Here is a 17,408-nt window from a genome sequence, read left to right as displayed (position 1 = left end):
GAGGGGCAAATCCTCCCCCATTTAGATGCCTGTTGTAAAAAGGAGAATCACCTGAAAGGGATGCCTTAGGCTGGAAGCCAACTGGGTTATGAACCCAACCCTAAAGCCGCACTGATCTCTCACAGGAAAGGAGGTCAAGGATCCCTAGAAATCAGAACACGTTTCCAGCATCTTAAGACTCAGATTTTTCAGAAGTGGGTACCTATGGGTGGCCTTAGCCTGTACTTCAGCAGCTAGGGTCGCAGCAGGGAGCGGGCAGCATCTGCTGAACCTCCTTGCCTCTGCTCCCCACTCCTAGACATTGGGTGCAGGATGATCTCTGGGGCTCGCAAGCCTCCTTGGGGGGCTGGGGTATGTATGCTGGTGTATTTACTGGTGTGGGTGTCGCACTGGGTGCTTGCCCACCCGCTGCTGCTCAGTCCGTGCTGTGGCACTAGGCCAGGAGAGTTCTCAGCACTGGCGTAACCTTTGCAGCCTGCAGGAAAGGTGACTTCCATTTAGTTCTAAATTATGACATTATTTTATTAGATCTTTAAACTTTATTTAAATTCTTTATTTAAAAAGGGTGAGGAAGGTATCATATTTTAATTAGTAGCGGTGTCAAAGGAGACCTAGATTAATTATTTGAAATCACTCCATCCAGATGGTTTTAATTTTCACAGCAGGGAACCGGCATCTTTTTAAGGTGATATTTTTCAAATTAAAATCAGCTTGGATATTACTCATACTGGCTGCAGAGCGAGGCGGGGGGGAACGCAAGCCAGTGTGCCCTGTGTTTGTCCATCTGAGCACGGGCTGCCAGGGGCGACCTGCGTCGGAGAGGTGCGGGTTGCTGACTGTCCGGCGGGACCGCGGATCGAGGCTCTTGCGTTGGAGTGCTTTATCAATGTTAGCTCCTACTTTGGCTGGCCAAAACCCCTGTCTGATATTCGGCGTTATTCTTAGCAGCTTTAGTTGCAGTGCTGAGACTGGAACGGATGGGGAATGCCTTGCAGCTTAGATGGGAACTTGCCGTGTCCTGTTCTTGCCTGTGTGCAAGCTGTGGAGCCCTCACTTGACCCCTTTGGTGGGTGGCCCCGGGTCTGTCTGCGTGCCTGGGTGGGTTCAACACTGTAGACCTCTGGGTGACTCCTTGGCACTCTGAGTGTTGGCCGTGGTCCTTGGGACAATCTTTGGGACCTCTTGTGCTGGCTCCATAACCTTCCCTCGTGTGCGGGCTGCTGCTCTCCCCGTCTGAGTTGACCGTTAGTCCTCTCTAATGCTCTTGCTCATTTGAGGGGAAGACCTTTCACAGTCACCTCTTTAAAGATAGTCATACCTTTGGCTATTCCCTTGTCTATTAATGCTACTTTGCATCTGAGCAGCCTCCCTGAACTTCTTGAAGCAGTGGGCATTCACCAAGTTATATACCATGTTGCTCATCTTCCCCTCGAAGACCCATCTTTGACCCTGTGCCGTCCTCCCCCATCCTGGCTTTGCTCCTCTTTATATCCTTACTACAATGGGATATTTCTGGTTCATGTGGCCCTTCCTCACTTAAGTGGTCACTGGTTTCATACCACCTTGGCAGGTGTGGAGAGAAAGCCTGTAGCACCCGGCTGTTGCTGACAAGCTGCTCTCCATCACAGATACCCAAAAACGTGGTGCATTTCTGAAAGACTTAGGTAAATATCCATATTTATGCATGATTGCAGGTAATATTCTGCTGTAAGACAGGCATTATCCCACTTGCTGTCGGAAAGAAGCTATTCTTCAAATATCCCCTGTGATAAAGGTTTAACAAATATATCTAAATAAATGTAAGCAGCTAGTAACTGGAAAACCCTGAACTTGCATATGTGACTGAGCTGCAAAGGGAAAACTCCATTTAGGGCCCTTGTGAGTTAAAGGTTTGTGATATTTGCACTGCTGCAGAAGCCAAAAGCTGACTTTACAAGTGGGAAAAGTATTAATGTGTTTAAATGAAACAAACTCCTATTTCTATCCCCATGGTAAATCCTTACAGTGAACATATTTGCTCTTAGAGGGTTTTAAAGTTTGAAATATGAATGCCAAAAAGAATGTGACTTTTTGCAGCACAGATCAAACATTCTCCAGAGTTTGGCAAAAGCCGTGTTTCTACGGTGGGGCTCGGGTCTTACAAGCTTGAGTATTTCCAGAGCAGGACCGTGGATTTGCACTTGCTGACACTTACACATTCTTGCATTGTGTTTCGACCATGTCTCCTTTCTTCCCCTGCATATCGGAGATGGATCTGAACCAAAATGTCCAGTCTGTGTGTTCCTGCCTCTCCAGGGAAATTCCTGGAATCCGAACCTTGAGCATGACTGGAATTCGTGTTCAGATCAGAGACGGAATAAAACGCTGAATTCGGACGTGTCTAGGTTTTTGAGATGCTGATGGCACGCTACATGTCTGGGTGGCAGCTCGGCCACTTCTGCAAATACAATTGTGTCGGGGCAGGTGGTTTATGAAGATGCAGCAGAAATCTGTCCTCTACCATGGCTCCTGGCAATGCTGCAAACCCGCTCTGGCCTCAATAAACATGCGGGGCACTATGCGATTGCCCATATTTCTCCCAGCTAGAGCAGGAGTCACGGACCTGGACTGCCAGAAAGCAATTAGTGACCTCCTGGGAACATAGCTAGACACACAGAGGACATCTGCAGGGTGGGTGTTCATCAGACAGAACAAGCAGTGCCGAATTTCTGCCCTGCTAGCTGTTGCGGTGATCTTCAGGAGATCACTGCGATGTCTTGCACCACGAGCGTGTGGCTGGACCACTTCTGTGAAGCGTTTGAGGGCTGCTGGCTGTGGGGAAAGGATTTTCATTCTTGTCATGCTAATCTTTTATCTTCATGAGAATAAAATCCATGTTCTTACCTTCCAAGAACCCTCCTGCAGCATGAAGGAGAGCATTAGCATGGAGCTTTGTACTGCTGATGGGGTGGTGGGGTTGGTGTGGACTGATGGAGCACACACGTGTATATGCATGTTCTGTGCTAATCTGGCATCAAATCTGGAGCATCCGCACAGGATTCAGTGGAGACTTGTCAGACCTGCACCTGTGACCAAGCCTGGAGCTCAGCCCCTGGGTGGTTCCTTGGGTTGTTCCCTTGCAGAGCATCCCAGTGTGGTGTGGTTCAGGTAGAGGTAATGGGACAAGGCGCTGATGAGCTTTGCATGCTCTGACTTAATGGGACCACAATTAGTAAATGCTTTTTTTTCTTCTTCCTTTACAAGCCCAGCTTCTAGTGGAAACAGACACTTTTGGCAGTCAAGTCCGGATCAAAGGGAAGGAGACAGACTTCTACCTTTGCATGAACAGGAAAGGCAAGCTAGTGGGGAAGGTAAGTGTTTCCTATTAATTCATTTGTAACATGAGTGTTACCTTTAGCAGCCTCCTCAGGGCTGTAATGATGTGTTCGAGCTTCGCCTGTCAGCCTCAAATGAAAAGCAGGACAGAGGGGATGTGGGGTTTGCAAGGCAGCCTGCGCCCTTCCGAGCCCTCCCCCGCGTCCATAAAACCAAGCTCTGCAGCCAGCCCTGGGGTTTTCTGATGATGCTTTGGGTGCGGATGGGTTTGCGCTTTACAGTGGCGTTAAATTGACGTGAGATGTCACCTCGGCATCCCAGTGTCGCGGCCGCCTCCACAATAACTTCGTTACTTGATCTTTCTTTGGAGTGAAATTCAAAATAAAAGGGCAAGTGGAGCACCGTGCGGGGAGGTTAGTGCTGGGGAGGTAGGCAACATAAGGCTCCTCTCAGTGGCGAGCCAGGGGATGGTGTGGCAGAGCTAATACTGGAATCCGAACATCGTACTGGGGCTGGGCCTCACGGTTCTAGCGTTACAGGAATATTTTATTACTTTGGATCCCCGCACAATGGAAGCATGTAACAAATTACAGCGTGTTCACCCATCTAGCTTAACTTCTTTGCTGAAGTCAAATTTTTTGTGTATTAACTTGTTTTTGTAACTTAGGCAGTTCTTCTGTATTGTTGGCGAATCTAGAAGCTTGCTAACCAGGCAGGAGCTTGCTCAAAGCTAAAATATCACCAAAAAATAAATATAAAATAAAATATCTCAACCCTCAAAGGCCCCCTCCTCCACTGCCCGCACTTTGCTCCACCAGGAATTAAAATCTGGCATCCTTGTGGCTGTGAAAAAGGGAAGCTGAGTTTTGTTTTGAGTCAACGCAGCAAAAGCCACACTCCCAAACAGAAACCAGAAACTGAATTGCTCTGATGAAACATTATTTACTTTTGTCATCCCGAGAGTGACACTTGTGGGACAAGTGCCTTCCCCGGAGGATCCCTCCTGCCACTTTTGTTTTCCTCGTGAGCAGTGCAGATGCTTCTGTCGAGACTAAGCCCAGATCTTTTCGGAGGCAGCCGCTAGCCGTGGCAGCCTGCCTGACCCACTGCGTTGGCGAAGCAGGCAGCATCCAGGACGCTGCTCGAAGTCGGTGGGGACTTGGAAATCGGTGCTCTGGGAGGATTGGACCAAAGCAGCTGGTTCTCTCTGCTTCCTGCACTTCTGCGGTGCAATTACTGCTCTGAATGAGACACCGTTGTTTGATCCTGGACAAGGACATTGGTTTTTTAACCGGACTTAGACCTCTCAGGATACACATGGATGCTTTTGAATATTGCACTGAGCACAAACCTGGCCTTTGATTTTTTTTTTTGTGCCTTAATTTTCCGTCCTTTAAATGTGATAATAGCATTTTTCCCTGAAATGTTATAAGGATAATTTTGTTAATGTTTATGAGGTGCTGATACCACAGTAATGGAGACCTTAGAAGCATCCAAATTAGATGGGGGAAAATGAGCATGAAATCTTACCTTTTTCTTTAACAGACCTTACCGCAGGGTGGATCAGCAGTGGCACATGGTGCAACCCACATCCCTTCCTGGTCTGCGCTGGGTGTCCCTGAAATGTTATAAGGATAATTTTGTTAATGTTTATGAGGTGCTGATACCACAGTAATGGAGACCTTAGAAGCATCCAAATTAGATGGGGGAAAATGAGCATGAAATCTTACCTTTTTCTTTAACAGACCTTACCGCAGGGTGGATCAGCAGTGGCACACGGTGCAACCCACATCCCTTCCTGGTCTGTGCTGGGTGTCCAGGACCGTCCTGGCGAAGTCAGAGGCTGTTTTTCAAAACGCGTAGTGTATTTTGGTGAGGTTCATCCCTTGATTTGGCCCATTGGGCACCAAGGCAGGACAGTTCTTTAGCTTGTCACCTTTCATGCAGCGTAATGCTTTTGGTTTTTTTCTTGATGTCCTTTTCATAACGTTAAGATGGCAAATGGTTTGTTAGAAAAAAACCCCACAAATCTATTCTTGTAAATATGAGCCTTCCCACCCCAGACTGCTGACAAGTTCATAAACTAGCCGACCTGAGCAGGAGGGGGTACGGAGCATGGCGTTTGGAAGGAAAATGTTCCAGACGCGTCGCCCATATTAACAGCTTCTCATGAGCAAAAAAAAGAAAATAATAGCGTGTCTTCTTGATACCAAAGAGTGTGGTTTTAATTAGTATCATAGTTTCAGCTCTTTTTGTGGCAAGAGTTTGAGGGAATGCTTTTTAGCTTGAATGCTCTAAACAGCTAGTAAACCCCAAGGAAAACATTAGATAAAAGTTACGCCTGGGCTTATACAAATATTTAAGTTCAGTCTGGGGGTGCAGGGGAATGAAACCCATAAACTGATTGTTTCACAGTCACCCCGGTATGTTCCTTTGGCAAGAGAGGAGCCATGGGACCAAACCGGGTCTTTTTCTCTGCTCATTTCCTATTGCCTTACACTGCATAATCCCTAACAATACCAGCATATGCCATCTGGCTTTGTTCTCCTCCTCAGTCAGCAGTTTTGGATCCCCCCCCGAGTTGAAAACCTGCTTTGAATTTAGTCCTTTTTGTTTCCCATAATCACCTACAAAGGGTATTACAGACCGGAGCAGGTTGCTGTTGTTCTCAGCTGGAACTGGTGACGGATGCAAGAGCTCCAGAGCTGGGGCTTGCTCCCCACCTCGCAGCCGGTTGTGTTGCAGGCCAACAAACTAACCCACAGGGCTGAGAAGAGCAACCTTTGCGTCTTTTTATTTATTTATCAGAAATTGCACCTACGCCAGCTTTTCTGAGCGGAGGCCATCTGATGGAGCTTTCTCAGGAGCCCCAAACCTTGTTTTCCTCCTCGCTTGGTCATTACCCCGTGTGTGTTCACAGCCAACGTTGGCCAAAGGGCTCGGAGGTGTTTTGGGCAGGCTTCTAACTTTATTTATGTCACAGCATGCAACTGCTGAGGTCACTGACGCTCTACGTGCTGCTTATGAAAACTGGTGACAGGGCAGGTGTTGTACAGGGAGTGACTTTTCTGTTAAAGGTCTGGCACCGGGGGAAAACAAATTGGATTGTGTTTCATTGTTGATTCTTGGTGTTATGTTGAAGAAGGCCCAAGAAAGATTTCATTTTATTTTTTTCCTTCTGACCATATTTTTTTTGCCTGTGGGTTTTTGGTGCCTCTGTGTATACACATGTAGAAATTGTAGGTCCTGAGTTTTCTGATTTTGCTGAAGTTTTCCATGGACCACTGAACTTTATGGTTGAGTTATATTACAAGGAGAGAGACTGAAATGTGAAAACTCAGAACAGGAATACTAGGTGCTTTTCTTAAAAACTTTTTTGCCTTTTTTTATTATTACTGTTTATTTATCTCAGGCTTCTTACAAACACGGGGGAGAAGGGGACTCTGAAAGGTTCGGCTCTCCTTCCAAGGAGAGGCGCAATGTGACTTCTCCACTTGTGACAAGGCACAACATGACTGGTCACCTCGAACTCAAGAACTCTGAATATTTGCAATAATTCAGTGTTAGGGGTGAAGAGGAGCTAATGGTCTCTTTGGAGGAGCTTTGAGTTTGTAAATGTGGTTCTCCTGGGGAGTCCTTCTGTGGTTTTTCTCTCTGCCCCAGTTTCTCTTATCTTGTGCATTGAGATAAGGACGTCAGTAAAGTGGGGACTTCATGTTTGTAAAAGGCTGTCAAAGATAAGTCTTTTAAGTCTCCGGAGCAAGGAATAGCAGCCTGGGGTGTGAGCAGGTGGCTGTTAATTAGCTTGGCCACCTCTAACTGTTCTGGCAGCGCCTGTCCTTACAGCAAATTTGTGCTATCTAGAATTGCAGGACACTGCGGAGATTTCCTTTCCCTGCCCCGTCCCAGTCCCCTCATCAGGAGATCATTTGCCAAGAGGTCAGCGATCTCTGTGAAGCTTAAACTGGATCTGTCGGCACCATTACAAGATGACCAAAGCCTTGCCCCTTCCTTTAGGCACTGCTAAGGCTAGTGGCTGGTACGTGGCGATCAGAGCATCTCCTAATGCCCAGGCACTGTTGCCAGGGAATTTCCCATGGTTCTCCAGCAGCCACCCATGGGACCATGCAGTCTGGTCGGCACTAGTTATAGCAGGTTATAGCTCAGGTTATAGCAGGTATCCGTAACGGGAGTGTTCTGCACTCCCAACTATAAAGGGAGAGGAGAGAATAGGCCTGTTTTTCTGAGCTGACCAAGGGCAGAGGAGAATGGACCTTGGCTTCCTGCAAAGCTGCCGCGTGGGAGGAGAAGCTGCTTATTGCAGACCGTGGCAAGGGAGACATCAGTTTTCAGAGCAAGATATAGATGCAGGGAAGGTAAGTAATGACTGGAAGGAACCCAGAAGATTTTAGAAGAATGGGCAAAGAGCTAAGCACATCTTCGATTTGCTCCAGAAATTTCTTCAGAAGATGCTGCAAGCAATCCCACTGATGTTCTTCCATGGCATTAGGTGGATTATGTCTTTTCCAGCTCCAGCAGCAATATTGTCCCCTGTTGGTTCTCTCTATTGTTCTCTGTTGGTTTCATTTTGGGAACAGCTCCATCTCTCAGTGCGTTAAGTCACTCCTTGAGCTCTTCCAGGAAGGAGAAGCAGGTGGTGGGTGGGTGCTGAAGCCATCTCCTCAGGGTGGGATGGGACTCAGAGTGCAGGTGGAGTTGGGACAGCGTGGCGACTGTCAGTTGTGTGCTGCGCTCCCGTGTGATGCTGCTCCGCATAACGTGGCTGTAATCTTGACACTGCGAGTCTGCAGGAAACTCCTGCACCACTGTAAATGGGGGCGAGTCCTTCTGAGATAGGATGTGGGTACGGAGAAAACTCCAGAAATAGGGGCAGAGTTAGAAAAGCGATAGTCAGATTGGGGTCTATCACAGGTATCATCCCTGCCAGCTCTACAGAAAGTGAGAGCAGTAAAGTTGTACCCCAGGAAGTCCCTGCTCATTACATCAGTTCAGCTCCTTCTAAGAATTCAAGCCTGAGAGCGTGCGATGCTATAAAATAGGTGTTTTCCCACCAAATCCACATGCTGACTTGCACCATCTCTCCTTGGGTTTTCTTTCAAAAACCCTCAGTGACCTGGTATACACACGCTCTCAGAAAATCAGTATGGTATATATGCATTATTTTTGAAAAAGCATTGAAATGAGTTTAGTTTTATTTCTCCTTTCTCTATGCTTGATGTGAACAGTGGGAAAAAGCTGTTGATTGAAAGGTAGGACCCCCCTGGCTGGTCGGGATGGCTGAAGCATTGCTTCAGCTCGATGACAGGTAACTCGGGTGCTTTCTGGGGACAGCTTTGCTGACGCCGTGTCTGTAGCGCTGAAGCCCTCCCGGCGCTCACAAAGCACAGACGAGCAGTGCTGAGCTTGTGCCCTTGAGTATGGTCCAGCTCCTGAAGAAAAGCTCTGCCAGCCAAAGCGTGTCTGTGCCAGGAGCGCATCATCTGCGCCAGGGGCTGGAGGTGGCACGGCTCTGCTGGCCACCATCACCTCTCCCCCACCCCTGACCATCACCGCTGTGCTGATACCACTTACAGCATAGACCTACCTCTGAGACGTAAGATTTTTTTCTGGTGTGATAACTGCTTTCCAAGCCAATATATTTCTTAATGTTACCAGAAAGTTGCTAATACCATATGGCAAGGCTCTCTGTATTTTTGCAGGACAACAAACAAATTGTTGCTGGATGCCAGACTGCTCTGGCAGAGCTTTATCACTGATGCCTGCCAGCAGTAGCCTTTAGGGGATAGTAATAATTTGGGGTTGTTTACATTACAGCTTTAAAATAGGGGTTTTCTTGAAGCATGTGTGTGTTTAGTCAGGAAAGTTGGCTAAAAAAACTCTTGAGAGCATCAAAGAGTGAAGGCGCTCGCTACGGCCCATGCATGCGGTCTTGGCCCTTTATAATACCTCTGGCCTTACAGGAGAAGGAGCATGTTGTGTTACAGGAGCTCCAGGTGGTTCAGTGGGAGCCACCCTTTGTAGGACAAGGGGACTTACCTGGGTAGGAGACACCAGGTGGGTTCTCCAAAGCCTTATCAGTGTATCTGGACCAGCTTTGTCATCAGCTGACTTTGGTCAAGGCTGAGGTTGAGCTTTCTGGAAAAGCTACCCACCCTTGAAACACCGATGGTGGGAAATCAGTGCCTTGCTGTAAAGCCAGGGGTCTGTGTTAGCCTGAGGCAAGGAGAGTCAGGGGTGAGCTCCGAGCCCGATGCCCTTCGCGTGCCCAAATCCTGCATGGCATTTGGCCGTGAGTATTCCCCGGTGCCTGCCTGCGCCAGGGTCTGTCCCAACAGCCAAATGTGCTGCAAAGATGTCGGGAGGTGGCAAGGGCAGAGGGGCACTTAGGGGGTTGCAGTTTGAAACTTGGATGCAGTAGATGAGGTGTTTGCACTCCTCAGCTTGTATATTTAAAACCACGCCTAACTACATGTTGGATTTGGGGCAGAACTCTGAGTTTCACAAGGTTTTGATGCATATCCAGAATTTTTCCCAGAGTTGCACAGTATTCAGGTTGCTTGAAAGGGGCTTGTAAAACCTAACAATTTCTGGGGCTGAATGCTGAATTCGCAACAAAGACACGATCAGAACTAGTGGGGTGTCGGGTTTAATAGCGTGCGTTTTGCAGATCTCTCTGTGACATGTTCAGCCATAAACTATTCTGACTTGGCATCTCATGTGAAAGCAAACCTTGACATGGCTTTTGCTGGATCTCACTCAGATCTCATTTTGAACTGCAGTCTGGTTCTTCGTATAGGGTGGGATTGGTCCTTTTTTAAAGTGAACTGTTCCCAAGCTTTCGCTCCCCTGTGAGTTTGTTTTAGTTTAAGTCATCTAAATAAACGCCTTCAATGGAACCTGGAGCCGAGCAACCTTGGACCCTGTCATACTTCGAACATGGACCTGATCCGAAACCAGCCTCAAGTGTCCGAAAATCTTGAATCAGGGCCTGCAGGATTGCAAAGGTCTGAAAAGCAATGAGATGACAAAACCAGTTTTCTTTCGGTTGAGCCATTAGAATCTTCTGCATTCACCTAATCAGGCTTTTTCCTGCAACCAGTGGAAAAAAATTTGAATTATTGTTCTGAAAACTTAGAAGCTGAGATTCTCATGAAATTAAAAGCAGAAGTGGAAGCTAAAATCAGCAGTCACCCTCCTTCATTCTCAGCCCCCAAATACCGTGAGGTTTTTGGTAACACTGCAACCTTTCACAGCTGCTCCTTTCCCATTGCTGGGCGACCTGAAGCACCGCATTTAAACTTTTGTGGAAGCTGGTGGAATTTGTATCATCTGGTTCATTTGTTGCAGTTTCAAATCTTCACAGTGCTGGAAATGTGCCAGAAGCAATCCCCAAGGAGGGGTTGCTAGATAATACAGTAGGGATGTTGTTATCACGCAGTCTCAGGGTATGTGGACACAATAATTTGTCATGTTACTTCTCGGTAGGTGTGATGTGCTAAGAGCTGGCCAGACCCCATCGTGCACCTTCCCCGGGGGCTGCGATGGCTCTGCCCTGCGTTGTGAAGCTGTAGGCGGCACAGGGATGAGATGTCGCAGCCTGAGGTGGGTATGGTTGTGCTGGGTTTGCACACCCAGCGAGCAGGAGCCCTGCTGGAACAGCTCCTGCCCTTGAGCAGAGGCAGCCGTCAGATGCCGAGTGTTACCCGGCTTTTCCAGGAATCCTCGCTCTGGATGGCACAACCGTGTAATGATTCCCAAGAAGCCATTTATGGTTGAGCCCAATGAAACTACTTTCCAGTGTTTATTGCACTGAGGCTGCCTTGGCACAAAAATGGATAGGCTCCGATGCTGCAGTGGTTCCTTCAAAGTGACAGGAGTTTGTGCGAGCTCACTGGACCTTTGCAGCGTTAATATTTGCTGTGAGCAATGGGCCTTGTCCTGGTTCTGTATTTGTGATGATTTGTTTACAGCGGTGTGCCCAATGAAACTACTTTCCAGTGTTTATTGCACTGAGGCTGCCTTGGCACAAAAATGGATAGGCTCCGATGCTGCAGTGGTTCCTTCAAAGTGACAGGAGTTTGTGCGAGCTCACTGGACCTTTGCAGCGTTAATATTTGCTGTGAGCAATGGGCCTTGTCCTGGTTCTGTATTTGTGACGATTTGTTTACAGCGGTGCTTTGCACAGAGGTTTCTCTGGAGGTGGGAAGGAGAGGGGAAAATGACGTGAATGCAGGTAATGAATTTTGTGGAAGAAGCTTAGAAGTTTTGTGGTGGAGTGGGATAGCAGGCAGCTGATCTTGGTGTTGCAGGGAGAGTAGAGGTCATTTTGAAGCTCTGTGTGCTCAGAAGAGGGAGAGCAGTTTGGTGGCTACTGATAAACACTGAACGACTGCAAGACTTGGGAAGGAGAGGCGGGAGAGTTTGCAGAGAGAATGGGAAATGTTGGGGAACGCTGGCGGTGCTTGACCTCACGCATTGCACGAGAGGTTGAGGAGATGGAAGAAACATGTTTATATGGAGAAGATCCCTTTATTTCACAAATGGTTAAAGACTGCATCAATTCTTAACAGAGTCTGTGTGTGCACGTAAGCTTGGATGCCAAAGCCCTGAAGGCTATCTGAGCCAGAAGACTGTGGTATTCATGGCACTGAATGGAGAGAGAGGCTTATGCCACCATGTAGGCGTTTACCAATGTCTTCCCTTTGCCGATCAGTTGTTAGTGCTGTGTGTACATCTTACCTGCATGGTCTGATGGGTTTAGGTCACAGGTTTCACTAATGGAGCACATTACTAAGCACATTTAAGCCCACACAGTGCTGCTGGGGTTGGATTTGTGTGTAGCTGCTTTGCCAGGCAGAACATTCACAGTGTTGGTTGGACATCACCTAACGTCTTGTAAGAATAATGTGAATATTTAAGGTCTATGCTAAGTCCTTCTGTGCTACCTTCAGTTCTTGCAATCTTCTAAGCACCCTGGATGGATGCTGATCCTCTCAGGCTGAGCAAGGACAGGAGGCTTTGCTTTAAGCAAACTGTGGGTAAGAGGAGCTGTGCGTGACATGAGCTGTGAATCCTGCGAGCAGGGCTTCCCTCGAGCGGGAACATCTGGGATGGGACTGGTGCTTAATACATCATTTCACAGGCCAGGCCAGGTGGTCAAGAGGTCCTCATAGTCACGTTTTAGCCATATATGAACACCTCCAGTTACCTTAAGCTTCTCAGCACAGCCACAATGCTTTAAGTGTTTGCTCTAAAATAAAGCGAAAGGTCCCTTATCCTTTTATTTTAAAAAATAAATTTCTCCATGATATTGGTTTTATGCTAGGGAGTTGCAGTTGCTCAGCTGAGGATGTGAGCGTTGGCCTTTATCTCCAGGCTGTGTCTGGTCACCAGAGAGCTGTGTAACAGGTTTACAGATTTCTTGCGATTCCTCTTTAGCAAACTTCATATTTTCCTTTGGATATTCCTAAGAAGCACCAATTCTCTCTCAAATTGGAGTTTTGCAAAGTCAAGGTTCACATTGCAGACCAAGCTTATAAGCTTGACCTCTAAATCTTTTTCTTATCCCATGGCTGGAAGCTGTATATCCCCTTCCAGGGAAACACACCACCTTCTTGAAAGCTACATGATCATTTAGTTTAATTCTTTCTGTGTTCAAGGAGCAAGTGTCACCATAAAGCTGCTAACATCCTGTCCCCTGTGTTTCTTGGTGGCTGCAGCTGTGTGTCATGTTGGAATATTTCAGTTCCCTAAGGTTAAATGTTAATTAAAATTATTGAGAGGGGATCCCTGAGCCCTGGTCGTGCCTCACCCTGTTTGGGTGGCGAGGGTGTGCTGTATGCGTCTTGTGCTGACGCTTGTATCAGGTTGAATTTAACTGCTTTCCTCAGAGCATCTTATCTCCCAAGTGCAATTTTTGTTGGTCTTGAGCGTCTGTAAGATGAGGGTGATGTTTCCTCTAAATTTTACTTTGCAAATACACTGGTGTATTTAACTTGCAGCAAGCAACAAAGCAATGCAGCCTTGTCTTCCTCAACTGGATGCAGTTGAGATGCACATTCAGGTGGATCCTGCTCTTCAAGGACTGTTTCTACTTGCCTCTTAAATGGTTTTTGGAGAACAAGTGAGAACAGAGGCTAATTTTGAAGTGGAGAATAAAACCTATGCTCCAACAGCAGCAAAAGAGAGTCTATTTGATATGGCCATTACAATACATTTAAGGTCAAAGAAAAGTAGATCTTGCTTAAATAAATTTTTGTTCTTGACATTTTCTTACGTTGTCTTTTGGGTACTTAAAGATACTAGGTTTTCCTAAAGGAGGACAAGCCTCAAAAGCCTTGCATTTGTTGTATAAAGATGGAAGTTTGTCATTCACAGGCTGGAACAATTCTTGATGATCATTTTTATGGATGGCGCTTGATTTGATCATGGATTCCTCTTTTTTTCTTGGTAATATAATTTGATATGAAGAAAACTAATGCCATCTTGCAGACAATCAATGACCTTTCTTGGTCCTAAGTTCCACTGATTTAAACTTGCCCCAGGGAAACTGGTGTCACTACCAGGATGTCAGCTGAATGAGATTGCACTCATTTGAAATGATAACTTAAAAAGTCAGTGCGTATGTTTGTTTAATGTGTATAAACCTGGGCTTTCCAGACCTGTTATGGGGTCAGCAACTGTTACAGTCCCGTGTTCTTGCTCCACTCATTGTCTAGACCTGATGTTTTAAACAATTTTTTTTTAAATTTTCCTATCGTGGCGTAAGTCCCTATATAATGAATTTAAGCCGACACGAAATATGCTGCTGCTCGTAGTTGGCTTTGATAGACAGTTCAGGACTAGGCTGTGAGTCTTGGTGGAGCCTGAAAACGACTGCTCTAAAGGGAACCCCGGCAGTGCATTTAACCGAACAGGTTGTGCTTTGTACAACTGGGTAAAAACGCCTTCACAGCTCTTACCGTAGTTATCACTTAGAAGCATACATGCAACTGGATCAGGTAGGTGCGGGTAATGGTAGATGTCATAGATCTGCTCAGATGTCACGTCTGAAACCTGCCTGTGGTTTCAGATCTCCTGAAGCAGTAGCTTCCTATTGCAGGAAACCCGCAGTTTTGACTTAAATTAAATTTTCCGAAATTTTCTACTGGTTTCATAAATTTCATTTAAAAAGTGATTGACGTTCCTCATCATTAATAGTAAGTACGCATAGTTCTCTGCGATGCAGTTAGGAATTTCTACTAACCAAATGGACATCTTTCCAGATGAAGCCAGCCTAGTTTGCTCTAATTACGGATGTGTGCCGTCCTGCCGTACTGTTGGCAATAAATGTGCCTGTGGCAGAAGGAGCAGGTTAGGAGGCATGTCCTGGCGTAGCCACAGCCTTGCTGGGTTCATCCCTACAAACGCCCCTTTCATCTCTGTATCCTCCTGCTCATCCTGTGACAAAATGCTCTTCCAGGGCAGCGTGAGGGTTACTGAACAGATATTAGTTAGCAAAGTGGAATTTTTCAATGAAAGGTTAGAAGGAAAGAAAAATTTCAAACCCTACTCTTCCCTCCTTGGTTCTTGCAGCTTGTGCTGTGTCCGGCACAAACAGGGACAGGGCTCTGCGAAGCCTGTAGGTCCCATCCCACGCATGCACGACCGTGCCCGTTTTTGCGTGCTCTCAGGAGAGACGGGATGTTCCCCCAGTGCATATGGGCAGGTGGGTGCAAAAACGGGCAACGCTGCTTTGAAACCGGGCCTCTGAAGGGAGGTGCACCCTTTCTTCGGAGAATCTGCTCCGCGTGGGTTTTGTATTACTTCCCCTGCTTCATGAATGCACTTAGATGTTCTGTATACATAATTAACCTCTCCGCTGCGCTGGCAGACACTTTTATTGAACTGCCCATCATGACTCCTAAGTATTTTCCTCGGAGGATTGTGCAGGTTCAGAGGCCAGAGAGCTGGAGGAAACGCACATGAAGCTGAGTAACTCTTGGCAGTTATAGATGCAGCTTCCCTGATTTACAGCCCGGTCTAGGAGCAAGAATGTGCATTTGGGTCAAGAGGTGTCTCTGTGGTGAGGATGCCTTGCCATAAATCCGGGATGCTGAACCTCAGGATGCTTATGATGGATCTGTCCTGATAACGCCTATAAAGTGCACGAGGCTGGCTGGGCCCGGCTTACCAGCAGCCAGAGCACTCAGATTTGCCATGCCGTGAGGGGGTAATATTTCCCACAGCATTGCTGGATCTAGCAGCTGCCATACCCACCTCGTTGTCACACTTTCTGACCTACCTTTAAAAGGCGTATGTGTGAAGGGGGAGAGGTGGCAGTGCTAAAAGCTGTGTCGTTAACATAGCTCCTGCCTTACCTTCTTCCACTCGGGATTTTCCAAGCCATGCGGAGTGAGTCTGAGCTCTGACTTTGAGCTGAGCTTGTGCAAAACCACAGAGAAGTAATATGCTTCCTGAAAATCATATGTCAGTAGGTACATGCTGTGTAAACAGCTCTGGGGCTTTATAGGGGGTATCAGTGGTGGTGGGTGCACCAGCCCTTGGGCCTCAGCTGGGGATGCTTCAGGAGTGGCTTACTGGGACTGCTGAGCCACACATCTACCGAAACCCCAAGCCTTCCCCGCTGTCACCGCTCCAAAATTTAGGAAATACAGGGCAGGATTTCTTCCGTAGAATGCAGTGTGTGAATCTAGCAGTGCCAGCGTTCGAGGGAAGTTTTCAGCACGACTTTGAAATAATTGCTGAGCTCAGTGGGCGTGCCTCGCAGCTGGGGGTGGCGTGAGATCCAGCTCGGTGGGGGTACCACTGCTCGGGAACCCCCTGTGTCTGTCTGTCTGTTTGTCTGCGGAGCCGGGGGTGGGGATGCAGAAAGGGTCCATTTCAGAGTTTTTCCTTGCAAAAAAACCTAGGAGCGGTAGCGTTCCCTGCTCCAGGATTTTTGGGATGAAGGGGCTTGCGCAGAGGGAAGCGATCCTGCTTGTGTGGAGGGCTTCTATCTTCACAATTTGACTTTGAGCCTGGGGGGCTGAACTTGCAGAGAGGTGATAATTAGACAGGAGAGTCAACCCTGTCTCACTTGAAAGGATGAGTCTTGCTGCACCCTGTGCCAAGCCGGCATTCCTGGATCGTCACAGACGTGTTTCCTATGGTTTGGTGTTTGTTATTATTTGCAGCACATCACCAGCGCATTCAGTCGCCTTACCCAGAGAGCTTCTAATTGCGGCGGCGTTTGAGGCGGGGGGAAGTGTTTTAACATAAGCTTAGCTAACAACAGCTTAACACAGCATCACTCGTAGGGCTTAATTTGTGCCCTGATCTTTGCAAACAGAGAAACCTTTCAGTTTGGAGGCATCTCTCCCTGCACCGTGGTGTTACCCGAGCCGTTTGCACGACCTTATTGTTGCTGTAAAAGCTGAGTGAAGTTTGGATTTGCCGGTGCCCACTGAGCCAGATTTGTGAAGCATAAATGAGAAAACCTGCCCTGGCCTCCCTTTCCCATAAAAAGCTGCTCAGGTGGCTTAGTGTGGCAGGCTAATAGGGAGAAGGCGGAGGCGGCTGCTGCACCTGCTAATGCTTTGGCTCAGGCTGGTGGCACAGAGGCTGCCGCGAATTCCCCCTGAGCAGCAAGCTGTTAGTGGCAGTAATGCCTCGCTCGGAGGAGCGCTCCTGCTACGACAACAAAGAGCCCTTTGATCCTTTCCATTTGGAGAACTTAAAACGAGAAAGCCAAACTACAATAAGACCAAGTTGGGTCATAAAAAGGAGAGCAGGAGCACCAAAGCGCTCCAGAGTGTAATTGTAGAAGCAGCAAATGCTTTGGCACTTAATTCTGCTTTAGTGTCAGTTCAACATGTTTCACGTTTAATACCGGAGAGCCCATCGCCAAATGCTCTGCGCAAACATTCCGGCGCTGCTCCTTGGTAAACTCAGGGTACTCGGAGAGCCCCTGGCTCCAGGGCAGCTCCTTCAGCTCCGCTGCCTTCGGCTGCGCACCGGATGGAATTGACCGGTGGTGTATGAACAGTCCCACGCTCGAGAATCCCCTTCCGGGAGCGGGAGCCTTGAGCGGC

At 47.6% G+C, this 17,408-nt stretch overlaps 1 protein-coding gene across 1 annotated transcript in view; it reads left to right on the top strand.

The window, feature by feature from the left end:
• Positions 1–17,408, top strand: part of FGF18 (fibroblast growth factor 18) — a 79,275-nt gene that overhangs the window by 51,769 nt on the left and 10,098 nt on the right. Inside the window, exon 4 of the mRNA XM_009285977.1 lies at positions 3,244–3,350. Coding sequence (XP_009284252.1) covers positions 3,244–3,350 — 107 coding nt within the window. The remainder of the gene's footprint in view (positions 1–3,243; positions 3,351–17,408) is intronic.

Source organism: Aptenodytes forsteri, unplaced genomic scaffold (genome assembly GCF_000699145.1).
Source record: "Aptenodytes forsteri isolate BGI_AS27 unplaced genomic scaffold, ASM69914v1 Scaffold54, whole genome shotgun sequence".
In the NCBI taxonomy this organism is placed as follows: domain Eukaryota; kingdom Metazoa; phylum Chordata; class Aves; order Sphenisciformes; family Spheniscidae; genus Aptenodytes; species Aptenodytes forsteri.
The sequence above is the reverse complement of the archived record's forward strand: the minus strand, read 5'-3'. Positions and strand labels throughout refer to the sequence as shown.